Source organism: Phycodurus eques, chromosome 2 (assembly GCF_024500275.1).
Source record: "Phycodurus eques isolate BA_2022a chromosome 2, UOR_Pequ_1.1, whole genome shotgun sequence".
NCBI lineage: Eukaryota > Metazoa > Chordata > Actinopteri > Syngnathiformes > Syngnathidae > Phycodurus > Phycodurus eques.
In genome coordinates this window covers 7,543,725-7,567,002 of record NC_084526.1, presented here as the reverse complement: position 1 = coordinate 7,567,002, position 23,278 = coordinate 7,543,725, and the positions used below count along the sequence as shown (strand labels likewise).

Genomic DNA, 23,278 nt, shown 5'->3' with positions numbered 1-23,278 from the left:
TCCCACTCTTTTAACAACAATGACACATCCAGATGTTTTCATTTGTTAGCCCGGTCCGCAAAATTCTGCACAACAGCACACCACACTTCTCCGATGCATGGGTCTTCCCGCTGAGAATGTGAGATGTCAGCTAAAGACATTTGGGGCAGTGGCTGAGTGCTTACAGAAGACACATTACAATAAGCTCTGGGTACAGCATGCTTGGAGGAGCCCAGGAGATCCACAGCTCTGCAACGGTGAGGATGAGGTTTTCTAATTGACGACATGTGACAGACAGCTTGGATGCTGGTAGGAGACATGGACACTTCCTCTTCACCAGACACATCGCTGTCAGCATGAGGACGCCGTGCCAATGCATCTGCATCAATGTTTTGTTTTCCAGAGCGATATTTCAGGCTGAAATCATACATTGATAGCTCCGGTAACCATCTATCCAACTTAGCGGTGGTTAAGACATATGTTAACGGGTTATTCTCTGTGTGAACCTCAAACTTGACTCCGTAGAGATAATCATGCAGCTTGGTAGTGACAGCCCATTTTAAAGCCAGAAATTCAAGTTTATGCGCGGGATAATTTTTTTCTGACGGAGAGAGGCTCCTACTTACAAATGCAACCGGGCGCAAACCTTCTCCTTGGTCCTGATAGAGGACACCTCCTAAGCCTTCTCTACTTGCATCAACATGCAGAACATAATCCAGATTTGGGTTTGCGATTGCTAGGACAGATGATTCTGTAAGACTGACCTTTAATGTCTCAAAAGCTCTCTCACAGTCTTCATTCCACCTTGCCCCAAACGGCTCTGATGGGTGGTACCACTCTGTTGTCTTCATGTCTGTTTTTGAGTTCTCTTTCTCTTTGTTGTACTTTTCCATTTTAGTCTTTCCTCCTGGCCTTCCAGTCACAATGCAGCCCTGCAGTAGCTGATTAAGCGGATGACAGACTCTGGAAAAATCTTTCACAAACCGTCGGTAGTATCCGCAAAACCCAAGAAAAGAACGGAGAGCAGTGATGTTCTCTGGGCGTGGCCACGACTTCACAGCTTCGATCTTTGAAGGATCAGTAGCAATGCCATTGCTAGAAACGACATGCCCAAGATAGGTTACAGAGGGACAGCAGAACTGACATTTATCCAAAGATAATTTAAGTCCCTCTTCCTTTAATCTGTCAAGCACTTTAAGAAGGCGCTGCTCATGTTCCTCCAATGTTCTCCCGAAAACAATGACATCATCAAGGTACACTAACACTTCCAGCAGATTCATATCACCAACCGTCCTTTCCATGATACGCTGAAACGTGGCTGGTGCTCCGCAGATGCCTTGTGGCATTCTCTCAAATTGATAAAATCCTGCCGGACAGGTAAATGCCGTTTTTTCTTTGTCAGCATCACATAAAGGGATCTGATAGTAGCCACTTCGGAGATCAAGCACGCTGAACCATTTGCTACCACTCAGGCATGTCAGGGCATCCTCCACACGTGGGACTGTATACTGGTCAGGAATTGTTCTCCTATTTAATGTCCTGTAATCCACGCACATACGTATGGTCCCATTTTTCTTGCGGACCACAACGATAGGTGACGCATAGGGGCTTCTAGACTCTGAAATTATTCCAGCTTCTTTCAAATAATTTAAATGTTTTCTCACATCCTCCAAATCCTTTGGAGGTAAGCGTCTAAAGCGTTCTCTGAATGGTTTGTCCTCCGTCACTCGAATGCTGTGTTGTGTGCTCTTTGCACAACCAACGTCTAACTCACTACAGGAGAAAACCTCTTTCCTTTCCATCATTCTCTGACACAGCCTCTCCTTCCACTCAGGAGGCACAGGAGAATCTACGAAGTTGAAAGACGAGGGGCATAGTTGAGATGTGGACGGCTCAGATGACTTCTTTTCAGGGACTGCATTTATTACATCCACCCTGTGCAAATGAGCAATTTGCATACCACGTTTCAATGTCACAGAATGATTTGATACATTTCTTAAAGTTACTGTGATACGACGACAATGAACAGCGCTTGCTTTATCAACAACAGGCATCACTAACAGTTCTTCAGGGAAGTAACCCTCCTCTGGGCGTTCTACAAGAACAGCCTGACCAGAAAACCCCCCCCGCAAATTTTGGCACGCCAACCACTTTTGCAACGCCACCAGGAGACAGCACTAAGGGCTTCTCTCGAGTGAACCAGACTGTTCCTCTTTTTAGGTCAGCTGCGTCATCTGGGGTGCTCCGAAACTTCTCATAAGCCTCTTTTATTGCGGGGTGAACAGACATGTTATGTAAGAAATTATCTCCGTTTTGTGTCTTGCAGGAATGAAATAAGCTCCGAACTATGGAGGTGTTTGTGCCAACCACAATAGAAATCTCACCTTTCATGGCTGGGTCTGGACACACAGCACAAGCACATTATGACCAAGATGGCGCCTACCAGTGTGGCCGCCTCGGTAACGCGCTCTCTAGTATTGTCTTTGTTTTTGTGTTTTTCGTCCGTCTTTGGAGACCTTACACGACTCACTTACACACTTACACAACTCACTTACACACTTACACAAGGGGAGACCTTTCTAACCATCAAGGAGGCTACTCCGGACTTTCTGTCACCAACTTTCGAAAATCCGCTCAGTTTTTTCCCCGAGTTACTCACCGGAGCGGCGTCCGCGGTTTTCGGCGCATGGATGCGGAAGCGGCGCCACAGAGGAAAACGAGCCGGCATTCAGGTGAAACTCCGCAAGAGAGGACACAGATTGGCGTTCCCGTCGATCCACCTCGCGAATGTACGCTCACTACCCAACAAAATGGACGAGCTTCATCTTCTGTTAAAGACCAGTAAAAACTTCGGACGTTCCGCGGCCATGTGCTTCACAGAGACCTGGCTTTGCGACGCTGTACCCGATGGCGCCGTCACGCTTCCCGGCTTCAACATTCATCGAGCGGACCGCGACATGGAATCATCAGGAAAAACGAAGGGCGGCGGGATATGCCTCCATATAAACGAAAAATGGTGTACGGACGTCACGGTGCTCAGCACACACTGCAGCCCGCATTTGGAGTCGCTGTTTCTGAACTGTAAACCATTTTACTCGCCACGTGAGTTTGCATCGTTTATACTGGCTGGAGTCTATATCACACCGCAAGCTAACACGAGCGCCACATTGCTAACGCTCGCCGAACAAGTCAACGAAATTGAAAAAAAACACCCTGACTCACCCCTCATTATTCTCGGGGACTTTAACAAAGCTAAACTCAACCACGAACTCCCTAAATACAAGCAGCACATCGACTGTCCTACCAGGGAAAATAATACTTTAGACCACTGCTACACTACGGTAAAAAACGCATACCGTGCTATACCTCGTGCAGCCCTGGGCTCGTCTGATCACTGCTTAATTCACTTAATACCGACGTACAAGCAAGAACTTAAATGTGCGAAGCCTACAGTGAAAACAGTCAAAAAGTGGACCAATGAAGCAAAGATGGAACTTCAAAGCTGTTTAGACTGCATAGACTGGAGTGTCTTTGAAAATTCAGCTGGCAGCCTGGATGAATATACGGACACTGTCACATCCTATATCAGTTTCTGTGAAGAGGTTTGTGTACCAACAAAATCATTTCGGACATTCAACAACAACAAGCCGTGGTTCACTGCTAAACTTAAGCAGCTTCGCCAAGCTAAGGAAGATGCATATCAGAGCGGGGACAGGGCCCTGTATAATCGAGCTAGAAACCAGCTTACTAAAGAAATTAACATTGCAAAGAGGATCTATGCAGCAAAGTTGGAAAAACAGTTAAGCGCGAACGACTCGAAATCAGTCTGGCGTGCATTCCAATCGCTGACTAATTACAAGCGACGATCCCCCCAAGCTGAGAACAATAGCACACTAGCCAACGACTTGAATACCTTCTATTGCAGATTTGAAAAGGACAGTTTCACTCCACACACCCACCCGGCCGCACCCTCGACCACAACCACACCTCTGACTTCTGCGTTAACCATCCATGAACAGGATGTGAGACGCATCTTCAAACAACAGAAGATTAACAAAGCAACAGGACCGGACCATGTGTCCCCATCCTGCCTCAAAGTCTGCGCGGACCAGCTCGCTCCAGTCTTCACTCAGATCTTTAACAGATCTTTGGAAATGTGCCAAGTTCCATCCTGCTTCAAACGCTCCACCATCATTCCAGTCTCCAAGAAACCTGCAATCTCTAGTCTGAATGACTACAGGCCTGTCGCTTTGACATCTGTGGTCATGAAGTCCTTTGAACGTCTCGTGCTGGACCACCTCAAGAGTGTCACAGGTCTCCTGCTGGACCCCCTGCAGTTTGCCTACCAAGCGAACAGGTCTGCGGATGATGCAGTCAACATGGGACTGCACTTCATCCTAGAAGACCTCGACAGTGCAGGGACCTACGCGAGGATCCTGTTCGTGGACTTCAGCTCAGCGTTCAACACCATCATCCCTGAACTCCTTTCAACCAAGCTTCTCCAGCTCAGCGTCTCACCTGCCATCTGCCAGTGGATTTACAGCTTTCTGACGGGCAGGACACAGCAGGTCAGGCTGGGGGAGGCCACCTCATCCACACGCAGCATCAGCACTGGGGCGCCCCAAGGTTGTGTCCTCTCTCCGCTGCTCTTCTCTCTCTACACGAACGACTGCACCTCAGCGAACCCGACTGTCAAGCTCCTGAAGTTTGCAGATGACACCACTGTCATCGGCCTCATCAAGGACGGTGACGAATCTGCATATCGACAGGAAGCGGAGCGGCTGGAGCTGCGGTGCGGGCGACACAACCTGGAGCTGAACACGCTCAAGACGGTAGAGATGATCGTGGACTTCAGGAGGCATCCTTCGCCACAGCTGCCCCTCACGTTGTCCAGCTGCCTTGTGTCAACCGTCGAGACCTTCAAGTTCCTGGGAATTACAATCTCCCAGGACCTGAAGTGGGCGAACAACATCAACTCCGTCCTCAAAAAGGCCCAGCAGAGGATGTACTTCCTGCGGCTTCTGAGAAAGCACGGCCTGCCACCGGAGCTGCTGAGACAGTTCTACACAGCGGTCATCGAATCGGTCCTGTGTTCTTCCATCACAGTCTGGTTTGGTGCTGCTACAAAAAAGGACAAACTCCGACTGCAACGGACAATCAAAACTGCTGAAAGGATTGTCTGTACCCCCCTACCCACCATTGAGGACTTGCACGCTGCCAGAACTAAGACAAGGGCGTGCAAAATCCTCTCGGACCGTCTGCACCCCGGTCACCAGCTCTTCCAGCTCCTTCCCTCAGGTAGGCGCTACCGATCAACGCAAACTAGAACTAGTAGACATTCCAACAGCTTCTTCCCTCTTGCGATCAACTTCTTAAACACCTAACCTATAATTCCATTACAACAAGCTGGCAATTTTTTGACTTGAGTTCGTTGTCACATTTCTGTGGGGCCAATTATGTATTACTTGTGCACTCACTGTAGTTGTCTCGCCATGCTGCACTATTTGCATATACTGGCCACTCATGCCAGAGTAGCATCTGCTCCATTTGCACACTGATTGAGGAGTATCTGTAACATTTGCACAACCGACATTGTCCCAGATGATCGCACTACTCGTCACTTTAAACCGCATACACTCCTTGAAGTCTCAGCGCCCTTTGCACAATGGTCATTGCACCGGACTATTGCAATATTAGTCGTTCGAACTGCTCTAAGTGCTAGAGGACTCTGCATCTTTTTGCACAATTGTTTTTTGTCAATGTCTTTATGTCCCCAAAGTGTTCTGTAAATTGACTGTTTGTTGTACTAGAGCGGCTCCAACTACCGGAGACAAATTCCTTGTGTGTTTTGGACATACTTGGCAAATAAAGATGATTCTGATTCTGATTCTGAAGTGTTTCTATGGTCTTAGCTACACCCACTACATCTCCAGCAAACTCAAGTTTCAAACACATATAACCATCATATGGATATCGGTCTGCACTGAGGCCCCAAATCTCCAAGCACTCAATAGGGGTCAAGGGCAGGTGTTTCAGATACTTGTCATTAAAGGAGCGGTACAGCAGGGTAACTTGGGACCCACTATCAAGCAAAGCTTTGGCGTAGATGCCCTCAACTTGTACAGTAACAACAGAACTAGGTCCAATTAAACCCTCTGGCAAATCAGCCTTGCTTTCTTTTAGCGTATCACACTTTGTGGAACGTGTTCTCTCCAGAGCATCAGGCCGTTCCTTTACTGAGCTCCTGGGAAGTTTCCCATCAGCTGTTTTGCTTTCAGGAGACGCTTATTTACTTTTCGGAGATTCTCTGGGTTTTCACACTCCCGCTGAAAATGACCATCTTCACCACATTTGTAGCAAAAAACATCTGCACCATATTGAAATCTGGGAGTTCTCTCTTTCCCAGTTGCATATTTTACAGCAGCCTTTTGAGTGTGGTTCTGGATTGCATGCTGTGGTGGACTTTCTGATGTGGCGACAGAGACAGATAGCAGACGTGCAATATCACTTTTAAGCCCCTGAATTTCCTTCTTCAGACTCTCTATGTCATGGTCGGTCTCCACTCCAACAGCTACTGATGGTGCAGACTCTTTTTGTTTTGACACCACTGACGCCGTAGCACAACCTGCACACTTAACCGCAGATGAAGAAACAACATTCTTCACTCTTTCTCTTTCAAGAACCATCCCCTCTTCTTCTCTTACCTCACGAAGGAGCTCTGTGAAGCTTGGAGCGGGCTTTAGCTTGTAAGTCATCCTTATACGAAGTGCAGCAAGATCATGAGTGAGAGCACCTCTAGCAATTTGCTCGATGCGTGTCCTGTTCATGACAGTGACGTCGATCCCACCTTTCCGATGAACAGCGTGCAGCAGTTTGTCTAACCTGAGTAAGTATCCTGACAACTTCTCAGTTTCTTGCTGGAATGTGTTACGGAACCTTACCATGAGATCAGCTGCTGTGGTCCCAAAAGCTGTTTCTAGGGCCTTAAGATACTCATTGGCAGCGGCACTGGGGTTAGTGGCTCTTAAACCCCGGACAATATCTGCTGCAGGCCCTTTGAGAGTTTCAGTGATTCTCTGTTTCTTGACATCAGAACATTGCCACTCATCCAGCAGGTGGGTGGTCTGTTCCGCCCAAGAGTCATACTCCTCTTCTCCAGGTAGCGTTGGCTTTATGTCCGAGAAGAAGCGAAGTTTACGATAGCCTTGTCCGTCCATAGGCGGGGCTTGACAAGCAAAGAGATGGCATTGACAAGCTCTGTGTTCAAGTCAGGAACAGCGGGTGGGGCAGGCGTGGTCTTAAGCAAACCTGTCACATCATCTAAAGTCTTTCCTTCACTGGCTAAGAATGATACTAGCTTGGATTGGAAACCTCTTTTGTCACGAGTCACATGGAAAGCCTGAAAATCAGGGACACTTACTACCCACAAGTCTGACGGGTCCCCAGCAACCAACTGTTCAGGTAAGTCAGTTTTAGTCATGTCATCTGTGGTCTCAACTAATACGGACTGATTGTTGTTTGTGCATGTTAGACACCGACCTCTGATTTTAGTGCGACCAAAAATTTTAGCTTCATCAAGTACCTTGTAAATGTTCTCATCAGTAACATCAAGAGAAACCCCACTAAGCACAATATAATTCTTAACATCAATACCTTTGTCGTCACACCATTTGATTATTTGTTCGGACTCCATGTATTGTTTTGAGTTTTTTTTTTTTTCAAAACCAGTCACACAAAACACACTCAGTATTGTGATTACAGTGCTATTACAACCCCGGTCACCGTTGACTGAATTTCTTCTTTTTTTTTTTTTTTTTCTCTTTGCTCACAAATACACTAGTGAACAATAACAATTCCGGACGAGCCCCCACATGTAGCCCTCACTGGCAGTACTCACAAAACCGTTGAACCCTCAGTTCACTGGGGAAAAGAAACCGAAACCGATTGGCGTAGGAACGGGCCCTCAAAACGCTGCAGTAGGCACAGCGACTGGATCCCGTAGCGTCGAAGCGGCAGCCCGGTGGCGTTGAGCAGGCAGGACCCGTCGCGTTGAGCAGGCAGAACCCGTGGCGTTGAAAGAGTAAATCCATTCGCGTTGAAACAGTAAATCTGTTCGCGTTGAAACAGTCAATCCGTTCGCGTGGAAACAGTCAATCCGTTTCGCGTTCAAAACCCAGGTCCACCGACCCCCCCAAAAACAACAACTCTCTTCCCGCCGCATCTCCCGCTCTTTCTCCACGACCCACCTCCTTCTTCGAATCCCCTTCAATCAATCATTAAAAAAAAAAAAAAAAACCTGAAATGTTCACAGACCCTCTCGGAACGCAGGACACCCCAGTATCCATCCACACAAAGAACCAAACAAACTTTTAACTAGTTTTCACAACAGCAATTCAAACAAATACAGTTCAACACATTTTAGTCAGTACACTACATGACCTAGACACGTAAATGCGAATTTGAGAGGAGTTTTGTCATAGGTTTTATGGCATGATTCCTTCTTGTGACTGGCTCCAAGACAGCCCCTTAAATCTTTCAGAAGCTCCAAAACTGATTATGATATGAACCCCCAGCTGATGTTGTGTCATCAATATGAATTGGTCCACTATGGAGCTATAAGAGAATATTTTCATATACAGTCCAAAAAAAACCTAGTCTTGAAATGCAGTGTAATCTGCTTGACATAAATTGCTTCTAAGTTACCTCTTGCCATGAAATCAAAGGCGGAACTTACTGCCATCTTTTTGGGTGACAGCAGGCTGATTGCTTCACTGGTAATTCCTTCCACTTGTTCTTGTGTCAGAGCTGACAAAACAATGTCTTCGAGGCCCGCTGAGCATACAGAAGTTTCACAAACATTGTCGTTAGATGATTAATGTAGCTCAAAATAAAGCTTTTTCACAACTTTTCCAGTTCTACTCTCAAACCCCAAGGAGATTTGTTTTTAATTGTTCCAATCCATCAAGAATTGTTTGTCCTCACTCTGGATGAGGGGAAATAAAAGGTTGGCAACAAAATACCCTTTGGGATATTACGTTTGTCTGTACCTGCCAGTGTCCCAATTTCTGTGAAAACTTCAGGTCCCCAAGCACTGAGTGGACCAAAGGCCTCAGGTCTGGACAAACGACTTGTCAAAGCCTCCATCTGCTGTTCTGTGCATGGCAAGGACATTTCCCGTAGGAACCGGACCGCCATGCTGCCGTTTCAGAAAGAAAGGTTCTGGATTCACTCCTCTGAGCATATGCAAAATGTTTACAGAACGCTTCTATGTGTGTGCACCCACTTTTTAGTTATGTACATTTGTTAGCCAGTGAGTTATGGCAATTGAGCAACTTGACATACTTATACACATTTGCAACTTATAAACTAATCACTTTCCCCCTGCCACCATCCTTTTTCTGATTGAATGTACCTGTACTATCATTTTTATACTGTATATACCGCAACTGTTGATAAAAATACTGTTTGAGTAGATATGAAGACCAAAATATTTCATCTTTGGAAAGATTACACTGACTTACCTGAGGTTGTAAGGGTTCATTCTTTTAATCTCTGAGGGATATAGACCACAGATCAGATGGCCAGATGTCGCCAAATCGACGACAGATAACTGCTCTATTTTCAGGTTGCACTTGCGCATCACCCCGGAAATGACCGCTCTCATCTGAATAGTCAAAATGAGTAATAAGCACATTCAGTAGTTTATACTGTAAGTCAATGTGCATAAACTTCAAGTTTAAATTCAATTGACCTTCTTCGTGCTCCAGGGTGACAACGTCCCCAGATGGGCCAAAACAGCCAGATCAGTCAAAGAGACATCATGCAGTTCTCTGACTGTCATTTCAGTCACTAGAGAACCGAGAGCCAGAACCTCATCTGTTCTGAGCTTACTCACTGGACTGAACGACTGGAGTGGACAGAGAAAAGTAATATAGTTCAATCACAGGAAGGTGTTGACAATCACACCGTACACAGCCTAAAGCCGTGGACTGTTTTTGGCTGTCAGTGATGGAGACTACGTGGATTTCCACACTCACTGGGCACATCATTAGGTACAGCTGCAAAACTTAATGGCATTCAATACAAGGGCTGGTTTTGATTGTCACTGTCAGAGTGGTGTATATCTAATAATATGCTAACCATAAGCATTTCTAGCCCATTTTTAGGGGTACTGAAGCACCCCTAAAATGAATCCCAGCACCCCTAAATCTCTGATCCTAGAATCGCCCTTTTACGTGTGCTTATTTTGTTACCGTTTTTTTCAATGAAGTGCACTGGTGGCTGTATCTACCCTTGACCACATATGGAGTGATTGCAATTGGTTCTAAATATGCGGTGGTAGGCTATATTAAATTTGGTAAAGATATTAACCGGGTTGGCACGTTGGACGACTGGTTGGCACGTTGGATGACTGGTTGGCACGTCTGCCTCACAGTTCTGAGGACCCGGGTACAAATCTGGCCTCGCCTTGTGGAATTTGCATGTTCTCCCCATGCCTTCGTGGGTTTTCTCTGGGTTTTGTCCCACATTCCAAAAACATGCATGGTAGGTTAATTGAGGGAAAAAAAAAAAAAAAAATTAAATTGTACATTGGTATGAATGTGACTGAGAATGGTTGATTGTTTACATGTGCCGTGCGATTGGCTCGCGACCAGTTCAGGGTGTACCCTGACTCTCGCCCAGAGCCAGATGGAATAGACTCCAGCGTGCCCGCGACCCTAGTGAGGATAAGTGGTAAAGAAAATGGATGGATGGATGGATGGATGGATGGACAATTACAATATTTTTTACTTTCCTAACCTACCAAAAATGTTAATCTTTGTCATTATTTTTATAATAATACTGTACCAGTGTTTTATATATATTTCATTATTCATAATCATAACTTTACATTATTATTACATTACATCATTATAGTGATTGCCTGAGTGAAATTGCACGCTTAGGTTGAAGTTACACAAAACGATTCCTGACCTAAAAGGCTACAAATCACTCGGATGAAGGGCACTTTTACACCACTGCAAACTACAACCACATTAATACAGTTCTAATAATAAGTGAACCTTGTTAGCTTTGTAAAGGCATCATTTTTAATCTAGGTCTTGTATTGGCTCTCATTAGCTTGTGCAATGTACCTCACTGACTGGACATAATAGATTGGAGACCAAAAGTCAAGCATTGTATCGCTTTTATTGGGTGCAAGAGGTTGAGTTCAGTTGAGGCACATTTGTTATCCCTCCCAAAAACATTCCACCACAGACCCAAAATAAAATCACACAAACAAAAAAAAGAACTTGAGAAAAAAAGAACTGTTTTGCCCATTCTTGTATCTACTTACCTGTCTAAGTTTGACCCAGAGTGCCCGGCGCTGCTCAGAGCTCAGCGAAGTATCCTGGCCGAAGACTTCTACACACTCTTTCAGGTCGACTTGTGACATGCGGCTCAACTGAGATGATGTCCACGCGGAGGGGAAAGTACCTCTGATGTCTGCACAGCTGGGGACTAGTCCAAGAAGAAAAGAAATATTTCTTATCAATCTGTAACAGGGTTTCCCAAACATAGGGTCGGAGCCATTTTATAGCGTTTGTTCTGATTATGGTCATGGGTGAGCTGGAGCCTATCCCAGCTGATGTTGGGTGAGAGGCAGGGTACACGCTGCACTAGTAGCCAGTCAATAACAGGGCACATAGTGTATATACAAACAACCACTCACACTCACAATGAAGAGTGAATGAACCTAACACGCATGCCTTTGGAATGTGAGTACCCAAAAAAAAAAAACACAAGCACGGGGAAAACATGCATACTCCACACAGGAAGGCCAGAGCCGTGTTTCAAACTAAAATGTTCATAAAAATAAAAATGTTCCGTGAAATGTTTTTTCTATTGGCATCATGATGTGGAAATCATTGGCTTTTGCATGGGAAATCCCCCTTTTGAAGACATTATAATGGTATTCAAGTATTTTGATAAATGAAGTGAGAGGTTATCAATGTCAAGCTTTAGCAGGGACGCCAAGACTTCCCTCTCCCCACCCACTTCATCCAGGTCTTCCGGGCGGATCCCGAGGCGTTCTCAGGCCAGCCGGGAGACATAAGTCTCTCCAGCGTGTCCAGGGTTGTCCCCGGTGGGACGTGCCCGGAACACCTCACCAGGGAGGCATCCTAATCAGATGCCCGAGCCACCTCATCTGGCTCCTCTCAATGTGGAGGAGCAGCGGCTCTACTCTGAGCCCCTCTCGGATGACTGAGCTTCTCACCCTATCTCTAAGGGAGAGGAAACTCATTTTGGCCGCTTTTATCCGGAATCTTGTTCTTTCGGTCACGACCCACAGCTCTTGACCATAGGTGAGGGTAGGAACGTAGATCAACCAGTAAATTGAGAGCTTCGCCTTTCGGCTTAGCTCCTTAACCACAACGGACCGATACAAAGTCCGCAACATTGCAGATGCTGCACCGATCTGCCTGTCGATCTTCCGTTCCATTTTTCCCTCACTCGTGAACAAGACCACAAGATACTCCTCCACTTGGGGCAGGATCTCATCCCCGACCTGAAGAGGGCCTCCACCCTTCTCCGACTGATAACCATGGTCTCAGGTTTGGAGGTGCTGATTTTCATCCCAACCGCTTCACACTCGGCGGCAAACTGCTCCAGTGAGAGTTGGAGATCCCGGCACATCATCTGCAAAAAGCAGAGCTGCAATACTGAGGCCACCGAGCTAGATCCCTCTATGCCTCGGCTGTGCCTAGAAATTCTGTCCATAAAAAGTATGAACAGTATCGGTGACCAAGGGCAGCCTTGGCGGAGTCCAACCCTAACTGAAAACGAATCAGACTTACTGCCAGCAATGCGGCCCAAACTCTGACACTGGTTGTACAGGAACCGAACCGCCCGTATCAGGGGGTTCAGTACTCCATGCTCCCGAAGCTCCCCCCACATGACTCCCCAAGGGATATGGTCGAATCCCTTCTCCAAGTCCACAAAACACATGTAGACTGGTTGGGCGAAATCCCATGCACCCTGGAGGACCCTGCCGAGGGTGTAGAGCTGGTCCACTGTTCCACGGCCAGGATGAAAATCGCACTGCTCCTCCTGCATCTGTGATTCGACTTCCTGATGGATCCTCCTCTCCAGCACCCCTGAATAGACCTTACCAGAGAGGCTGAGGGGTGTGATCCGCCTGTAATTGGAACACACCCTCTGGTCCCACTTATGAAAAGAGGGACCACCACCACAGTCAGCCAATCCAGAGGCACTGTCCCCTGTGTACTTGTTTGTTGTAATAGTAATTATAATAACACATTCCTGTTGGGTTCTCTAGCTTTAGTTTGTATGCACGTCACTTTTGTGGCATTGTTATAATAAGTACATGATGTATTTTTGTAAGTCTCTGAAATGAACCACATTTGTACTTTAACTTAAGAGCTGAAATTGTGTGGGCACCCCTGATTTATAGCGCATCTAATGGCATTCACTAATGCACTTCAGTGGAAGGCGACTACAACCTACAACCACAATGATTAACATAGTGTCTTTGTCTCGGCCTTTGGGAGTAGATGGATTGTACACAGCATAATCATCCAACCCCAATTCCAATGAAGTTGGGACGTTGTGTTAAACATAAATGAAAACAGAATCCAATGATTTGCAAATCATGTTCAAGCTATCCATCCATCCATTTCTGAGCCGCTTATCCACACAAGGGTCGCGGGAGTGCTGGAGCCTATCCCAGCTATCATCGGGCAGGAGGCGGGGTACACCCTGAATTGGTTGCCAGCCAATCGCGGGCACATATAAACAAACAACCATTTGTATTCACATTCACACCTACAGGCAATTTAGAGTCTTCAATCAACCTACAATGCATGTTTTTGGGATGTGGGAGGAAACCGGAGTGCCCGGAGAAAACCCACGCAGGCTCGGGGAGATCATGCAAACTCCACACAGGCGGGGCTGGGGATTGAACCCCGGTCCTCAGAACTGTGAGGTAGACGCTCTAACCAGTCGGCTACCGTGTCGCTGTTCCATAAAATTCTAAGTTATTGATTATTTGCTAAACACAATAAAGTTTATCAGTTTGAACATTAAATATCTTGTCTTTGTAGTGTATTCAATTAAATATAGGTTGAACATGATTTGCAAATCATTGTATTCAGTTTTTATTTATGTTTAACACAGTGTCCAAACTTCATTGGAGTTGGTGTTGTACAAGATCCAAAGAGTATAGAATAAAATACTGAACTTTTTTTTCCAATGCCTTGGATTTTTACAATCCCTCGCATGAGGCTCTGCGTCTTCTCTCTTTGATGACGTTGGTCCATGCGCCACTTCAAACAGACTACACCCACCGGACTATCCTCCCAGCGCTCTTGACCCACAAGAACCTGTTCCACTGTGTCTTTATTCAACACTTTCTAAAAAGGGGTACAATGTGTAATACACTCATCTTAGACAGTCATGTGACAAAATATGTATTATTCTACTGGGTCTGTCATGATGGGTTCTCACCAGTGGGATAGAGTTAATCTGTTTTGTTGACAAGGAGAACACCAGCCTTCCCAAATGTTCAACATCTCCAGCTTGCCACTTGGATGGCTCCCTAAAAAAAAAAGCAGTCGTATATTTTGGTCAACGTTACCTTAAATCAGGGGTCTCAAATTCAACTTAAATTAAGGCCACTGGAGATAGAATCTGGGTGTGTCTATGCTGCATCAAATAATCCACAAAAAAGGGTTTAAGTATTCAAAAAAATACATCAAATCTTTTCAATCATTACTATTAACATTTCAGAACAAGATACATTGTGTGACCGGGTCCTCTCTCTCATCTCCCTGGTATTTTGCTGCATATGCCTCAGCATGTCTAGTTGAGTAATGACGTCTGATGCAGTATTTCTTGAGCACCGCAACATTCTCTGTGCAAATGAGGCACGATGGGGTGCCCCTGTGCTCAACAAAAAAACATTCCATCTCCCACTTTTCCTGAAATTGGCTGTGCTCATCGCCAACCTTTCTCTTCACCGCAGGTTTTTGAGAAAGACATGACTGGTACTGGGTGAGTGATTAACGTTGCTAAGTCACTTTGGCTAACTTGTCCACAAACACAGCTGAAAGCTGCCATGAGCCTGAGCTATGGTAGCTTCTAAGTGATTTAAAAAAAAAAAAAAAAAAAAAAAAAAAAAAAAAAGGACATCCAGGGCAACGAATCAGCAAAAGAAACATGCGGGGCTGCATTAACACTAAACTTTGATGTCAAGTTGGGGGCCACAAAATATCTTCTCACGGGCCCCAATTGGCCCCCAGGCTGCGCGTTTGAGACCCCTGCATTAAATAAAGGGTCTTAGGGCCACACTGAAAAGGAAAAAATGTGTAATGAGGAAAAAAACTGTAAAATTATGAGAACAAGCTTGCATTGTTATAAGATTGTGAAAAGTAATACATTTCTGAGTATGAGGTCATAATGTTACAAGAAGGGGTGGACTTAACATTAGGCTAACACAAGCATTTGTCTGGGGCCAGAGATTTTCGGCGCCCCCCCCCCCCCCCCCCAAACGTCTCATAAAACCAAATTAAGAAATGTTTCTTTGGTTTAAAGCAATTAGTATTGTTTTTGTCTTAATTCAGGATTCATCTATCATGATTGTTTTGAGTGCCCCCCATTCTCACGCAATGGACTATTCCATCACCTAATTTGGAATATGTATACTTGATTCAGGAAGAGGGAGCAAAACAAAGTCCCAAACTTGTTCGTGCATTGTGAGGAAAATTAAGCAAAGTTATGCCAGTAGAGCAGAGAAGAGGACAAGATGAGAGGGAAACAGTTTTTGTCAAAACTACCAAGTTTCAACCTTTTTCACGGTGACATCAAATATACGTTAACGACAACAGCAAGCATGAGATTCTCTTGCCAGTTGCTTTAGCACTGCTGTCAGTGTCAGTCAAAGAGGATGCCGTCAAGATTAAGTGGGGAGCGACACCAGTTTTTCATCACGGTGTAAGTATAAAAGCGGCTGAAATTGGAAACTATATCTGTATCTAGCTCAGGAAATAGGAACATTTTCTAAATTCACACATTTTAGTTGATGATCAACTTTAATATTCAAAATCCTTGCAGTAAATTAGTTTGAAATTATAAATGTTAAACCCCAAAGCAGCAATTGGCTGGCCATTTAAGAAACATTGATTTGTAGGGGAAATCAGTAACCATACTGTATGTGTGATTCGCTGACAATCCCACGTCTTGCATTTATGAATGTTTACATTTATTTTCCAGTCAATAATAAAGTGTTGCATATCTTCTTCCAATGATTGCATTTATTTTAAAATGATCTTTTGACATATAATAAACATGACTTTTTAAAGCTTCATTTACCCCATGAAGTCATTCTGTGTGAGCAGGGCGCTGATATCTCTCAGGGCTTCTTTGGGAAGACAGAAGCTCTGCATCTCCTCCAGCCGCAAAGCCAGAGCACCTCTGTCTACCAGAGCCAAACTGTCTCTATCCAAGAAAGGAAGAAGAGGGCCCAGGAAGTCCAGAGTGGGGCCATCAATCTCACCCACATTATGGGAAGAGGAACCCTGCAGACCACCACATGCTGTTATACAATAATTCTTGTAAATATTATCATCTCCGAGCTTGCATGGAGTAAGAATGCTGTAAAATTCCACACACGTAAGTGGTTCAAAATCATCTCATCATTACTTGAGTTTGCACTCACAGGTTCTATTACTGCTGCAAATTAAGCAGTTCAGTTTTATTTCCTGCTGCATATAATACTTTATGACAATGTAATCAACAACTCTATATAATGCAGTAATGCCTTGAGATATGCGTTTAATTTGTTTGACCATGCTTATAACACAGAACACTCATACTGGACAGACAAAACATGGGCAAACATAGAAGCTGCAGAGGATTCAGGACCAACTCGGAATTAGCAACATGTCTGCTCAACATCTAGGTTTATCACCTCTTTTCAATTTTTTATTGCTTGCACATTCTGAAAAATAAAAATTTAAACTGATAATATTTAGTGTCATAGTAACAATCCATTACGAATCATTCACTGCTACCAACGTAGCAACCGCGGCTAATGTCGGCTTGTTTATAGTGCTAATGCTAGCGTAGTATTGCTAGCGCTGCTATTTTGTTGAAGCTGTATATGCGTTCGATGTAACTATTTGTCACGACTACACACTCTCATAATCGCGTGCCAAGTTTTGGTCAGACACAGGCTGGAGCAGAGATTCTACGTTCAAATCTTGCGACTAGTTTTAACATTGCAAACCCCCTCTTCATCGAAGAGAGCTGAATCAGTACTTCTACTTTTACCAGTCTTTTTTTTTTTTTACACAAGTATCTGTACTTCTACTTCAGTACAGAGTGTGAGTACTTTTCCCACGTCTGACTGTATTTCATGATACAAGAAGTGTGAATTCTTGATATCGCAGCTTTTGGCTCTCATTAGAGCAACAGAATATGGCAAAAGCAGGCTTGATCCCAACATTGAATACATCAGAACGATCTAATGAGATCCATTATAAGAGCTGTAACAAAAACTCTGCCTTTACAAAAATAATGATGCTCCAACGACTATTAAAAATAAGTCTATTACCAGTTCACTTACAGCCTTCTTTGCCATGTTTGTCTGCTTGTAATGTGGTAGTTGGAGAAAATCAGCAAAATGTGTCTGAACATGGTCCAAAACAGCCCTGAGGGATGTGTTGGAAAGGTCGTCCATCATTGTCACTCTGAGAGCGAACAGAGCAGAAGTATATGGTTTTGTGGGAACTGTAAATGATTTATGTCAACAATCCATTTGCATGCCAAAAAAGGAGATACTTGCGGTAATGTTGCAGAAAACCGAGGGCTTAAACCACTGACATCAAGGTGAGGATGTTTTCTCACTTCCTCGATGATACATTTCCGCTTGTCATGTAATACAAAAAAGAGTTAGCGCTAAACATATTTTGGGAGACATTTGCATGCAAACTTGATAGTAATTGCACTGGGGAAACAGTAAGAGTCAGCACTTTTTGGGGCATTAACTTCTCACCAGAGCAGGTCTCAAGTTTCCTGGCAAAATAGTGACGAAGTGAAGCAGCTCTACAAAATCACTGTCATTGCTCCAAAGCCTCAAAAAGTCACATGTCATTCCAACTGCAACATGGCCCAGGTCTCTACAAGCACACAAGTCATGTATATAAACCAATTTAACCTCTGCATGCCTGAAAACCAGTTTCTGTCTACACCAGGGGTCACCAATATTGTGCCCATGGTCACAAGGTTGGCCTCAAAGATCACCTGCGGGCCTGTTCTAAAATTAGCTGTGGAAGTCATGTGAAAAGGTAAACACTTGCAGATTTGTTTCTGTCCTGCTTCCTACTTACAATTGTTTGTAATTATTGTGGGAAATCATGGACATGATCAGTGTCTTCACATTGATCCTGTCATTAATCATTAATAAGAACATCCACCCATCCATTTTCAACACCGCTTATCCTGGTTAGGGTTGCGGGGCGCTGGACCCTATCCCAGCTGACTTCGGGCGAAAGGCGGACTACACCCTGAACTGGTCGCCAGTCAGTCGCAGGGCACATAGACACGGACAACCATTCGCACTCATATTCGCACCGTCACTGAGTGGGAACTGAACCCACGCTGCCCGCACCAAAGTCAGGCGAGTGTACCACTGCACCATCAGTGACATTAATAAGAACAGTTAAAGGTAATTTGATCAAATTATTATTTACAAAGTGTGAAACAAGACCTTTGCAGCCTAATCAGAACCCAAGAAGTAGCTCTCAATTTCAAAAGGTTTGGTGACCCCACTTCACAACATTAGGTACACCTGTACATTATAAGTGAGTTCTAATACAAGAGATGAATTTTAAAAATGCCTTTACAAGATAATGATGCAAAATATTGACATGTACAATGATGCCTTGAGATATGAGTGACCCGACTTACGAATTTTTTTTGTGTATTTTTTTTTTGTCTTTTGCTTTGAATTGTGAGTAAAAATTTGAGATATAAGTGCCACCATGGCAGTGAACTTAACTCATTTTACAACAACCAGCAGTTTGGAAGATAGTGAACAATTTGTGAACTCCCCGTTTAGGTTTACTGTCAAACTAAACATAAAAGAAAGATAATTACATGTTTTCTATTTAAGACAACCGCATGGTGTTGCTTCAGATAAGTTGGTTTAGCTTAATGCTAACAAACAATGCAAAATGCCATAGATGGGCTAACGAATAGCATAAGTGTCGTAGTGTTATAATAACTAGGGCTGTCAATCGATTAATTTTTAAAATCCGATTAAGCACACTTTTGAATTTTGGCGCCAAATAAACCACACATTTTGCTTTGAGAAGTTTTTTTAAACTTGTTGTGCTTCGATGAAAAGAGAGTTTTGGACTGCACTATATACAAATTACCTTTGATTTTTTTTTTTTAAAGTCCCATCAGGGTGACTTTTGGAGCAAAATTTCTCCTCCTCACTTATCTTTGCACTAGCTGTAAGCATTGACCTGAACACTGACCTTATAGCAACCAGCACTGAATTTCAGATAACAATCCCTTGCTTAAAGTGAAGGAGCATGTGTGGTCAAAATAAATGTGATGTAATGTAATTAATATGAGTTAATATATTATTGTGATAATTTTTTTTTGTGATTAATCATGAGTTAACGCTTTAACTTTGGCAGCCCGAGTTATAACCCTTTCAGAGACAGATATTTAAATCCAAAATATGGAGCAGCACATGTACACAGATAATATAGAAATACTTTCAGGCATATATTCTTTATCCTCTGTGAAGAACAACTAATATTACTGTGGTTTAACTGAGCAATTGTGATCATCTCCTTGAAGGAGCAGTACAATGTTCCCAGAATTTAAGCAAAACGTGGCCAAAACTGTTTAATTATTTACATTTAATTTTGTCATTATTGTGTGTTTTTATAAAGTATAAATTGAGTATGATATGACAGCGTTATTTTGGAGGCTGGAACAGATTAATGGCATTTCCGTTCATTTCAATGTGTAAAGATGATTTGAGATACGAGTGTTTTGAGTTACGTGCATGGGTTTCCTGTTGTAACATATTAGACTTACCTCACCATCTTGGTGGTGATGTTTTTAGAGCCGTGCATCCACTTAAACAAAAGCTGAGCCTGTACAGACATAAACAAATGTGTATAACAAAACCTGAATTAATAAAACAAATTATAGTTACAATGTATGTGTATAGACAAGCGGTGGGCAAATGGCCCGTGCTCTATTCTTTAATCCGGCCCACAGAGCATTTACATTATCAATGTTATATTTTGTTACATTAATTTTGCTGTATTTTCCTAAAAATAATAAAAATAATAATAATATAATTATATATATATATATATAATATCATTTAAATATATGTATTCATTCATTTCCATCCATCCATTTTCCATACCGCTTATCCTCAGAAGGGTCGCGGGGGTGCTGGAGCCTATCCCAGCTGACTCTGGGCGAGAACTGGTTGCCAGCCAATCGCATGGCACAAACAAACAACTCCCACACTTGCACTCACATTCACACCTACGGGCAATTTAGACTTTTCAATTAAACTACCAAGAATGTTTTTGGAAGAAACCGGAGTACCCGGAGAAAACCCACACAGGCACGGGGAGAAAATGCAAACTCCACACAGGCGAGGGCGGATTTGAACCCGGGTCCTCAGAACTGTGAGGCAGATGTGCTAACCAGTCGTCCACCATGTAGCCCATTCATTAATTTATTTCTATTCATTAATCTTATTAAATAATTGGTTAATTGATTTATTGTAATAACACAATAACAATATTGTTAAAATAAGTTTATACACATTTAACATGTTTTAAGATAACCCAATTTATAAACAATAAATTACACACAAATTTTAACTTTTGTTTGTTTCTTTTTTAAGTCATCTGCAAATGGCCTGGTCCATATAGCCATTTTAAAAAAAATCAAATGTAGGCCTTGATTTAGACCCTACGCACGGGTGTCATAGTCAAACTTCACAAAATTACACAGTCAACACAAAATGCTTTAATATGGTAATATGAACCCCAGAGCACACAAGTATTTGCAGGCTTGTACAATATTGCAGTTACACATCATGACACAAGATGGTCTCACTTTTAGTGTTGTTAGACATAATATTATTACTGTATGTGTAGTATAGTACAGTCACTGATGGTGCACTCGCCTGACTTTGGTGCGGGCAGCGTGGGATCAGTTCCCACTCAGTGACGGTGTGAATGTGAGTGTGAATGGTTGTCCGTTTCTATATGTGCCCTGTGACTGACTGGCGACCAGTTCAGGGTGTGCAATGGATGGATGGATAGTATAGTATAGGACCAGTTGGTTCTAATTGATTTGAAGACTCTCCTGCCACTGTTCGAGCTTTCTACATGTTGGATGCAACTTAAAAGACTCCTGGCAGTGACAAAAGCCCTTTAATGTATCTATTATTAATTTATATGACATTCCTCCACACTGCTATGCCAGAACCAAACAAATTAGCGTGATGGAGGGTGGCACGTACGGCGCATTAATATTCTGAAAGAATCATCTTAAGCATATCAAATGATTTAGCATATTAATGGGAGGGACGCAATGATGATTAATGTTTGGCTCTTACTGGCTTTTTCTTCATTTGTGCAATTCCTGACAACCTATTGTTGTCATGTTAACAGGAAAAAATGTTGGTGAAGTGAAATGCTCACCTGCTGTGGCGACCAGTCGATGTGTCGGTACAAGCTTACGGCTCTAGGGAAGCCTTCCCCCTTCAGGACCTCACTAAGCTTTCTGAGAGGGATTAATGGCAGGAGACAGTTTACTTGTTGAGTGATGTTGAGTGAGTCTCTGTGTAAAGCCTAGTGATACATAATAGGAAACATGATTGAAAGTCATTGTTATTTTTTCAATTTGGGATCTCACTCTCTCCAAGTGTGTGTACAGCTTAAAATGTGACGGGGGGGGGGGAAGAGTAACAATAAATGATTAAGGAGATGTGGATAGTTACATTATGCATAAGAGTAATAGTAAGCTATAGTAAGTAGGCCCATCACCTCCTGCATTGTTGTGTATAGCATTGCTTTATGGCCAGGCTTCAGCTCTGTCAACATACTTCTCCAACACTGACAGTGGACATTTTGATTGATCTCAGACCAGTGGAGGTTGCTCAGCACAGCAAGGGAGAGACCAGAGTGTAATGGCTTCAGTCTGCACAGTTTTTCCATTGTGAACTGCCAGGGAGACACACACATTGTGGTGAGAGTGAGGACTGACCCATATTCAGCAGACATATTCTTGCAAATTTTAACTTACGCGGGTGCCTTTTGAAATCCTGGACAACATTTGAAAAGCCTGGGGAAAAAAAATATTTTGAAATTGGAATTTAAATGGGAAAGAAACAAACTGAGACACTGGCAACTCGAGTGGACTAACTCCAGTTTGTAAAGTGCAAAAATGAATAGAGAAAAGGCATATATTTCAAAAGAATACAGGTCTAAATCAAGGTTTAGTTACAATTTTGACATAGAGGTGGCAGTCCGTGAGTGCAATAACTGAGCAAATTCCAACTTCCAGGATGGCCACGCTCTTGAAACTAGGCTTCACTTCCCATAAAAACATCCCAGACAGTGATGTTCAGAGATAGATAGAAGACTCAGTAAGTAGGGCTTTCGATTGGGTGCCAGTGAATCTGAATGTTAGTATAAGTGAATGTTATTTATCATCTTTCTTGAAATATTAAAAGAGTTGAATGTTTGGTATAAATTAAAATCTGAGGAAAAAGACAATTTCTGTAACAAGTATCCAAAATAAGTACGGTAAAAATTGCCATATAAATCCCCAAAAGATATCTATCTATGTATACAGATTTTATCGCAGTCATAAAATTTTAAGTCACTCTCCTGCAAAATGACAGCTATGGCGTTAGCTCACTTTAGATCTCAGTGGCTCATTTTTTGTTGTGGTTGTGATTACGATACAGGATGTGAATGCCATGGGCAGTTGATAGTCTTCAATGTCAAGCTACCGGTACTTTTACAGGATAAAAGTAACATACTGAATTAATGTGCATTCTCTCATTTTCTTTCATATCAAGGTTGATTTAACAGCTACAATATCTGGAACACCTGAATTATCTACCAAAATCCAAGACCAGAACAGTATAAAAAATATTCCTTTTAAAAGATAATAATACAGGATTTTGACTGATACTGCCAGATAAGTATTACTTATACAGGTATTAACAATATCCTTT

The 23,278-nt window shown here is 43.2% G+C and overlaps 1 protein-coding gene across 1 annotated transcript in view; it reads right to left on the bottom strand.

Moving 5' to 3' along the window:
• Window positions 1–23,278, bottom strand: part of LOC133399419 (stereocilin-like) — a 41,195-nt gene that overhangs the window by 4,086 nt on the left and 13,831 nt on the right. The window contains 16 exon segments of the mRNA XM_061671000.1: window positions 8,714–8,811; window positions 9,027–9,175; window positions 9,501–9,643; window positions 9,731–9,886; window positions 11,318–11,481; window positions 12,132–12,143; window positions 14,222–14,393; window positions 14,488–14,578; window positions 16,351–16,556; window positions 17,594–17,729; window positions 17,825–17,907; window positions 18,035–18,158; window positions 20,098–20,156; window positions 21,735–21,884; window positions 22,080–22,256; window positions 22,339–22,377. Coding sequence (XP_061526984.1) covers window positions 8,714–8,811; window positions 9,027–9,175; window positions 9,501–9,643; window positions 9,731–9,886; window positions 11,318–11,481; window positions 12,132–12,143; window positions 14,222–14,393; window positions 14,488–14,578; window positions 16,351–16,556; window positions 17,594–17,729; window positions 17,825–17,907; window positions 18,035–18,158; window positions 20,098–20,156; window positions 21,735–21,884; window positions 22,080–22,256; window positions 22,339–22,377 — 1,959 coding nt within the window.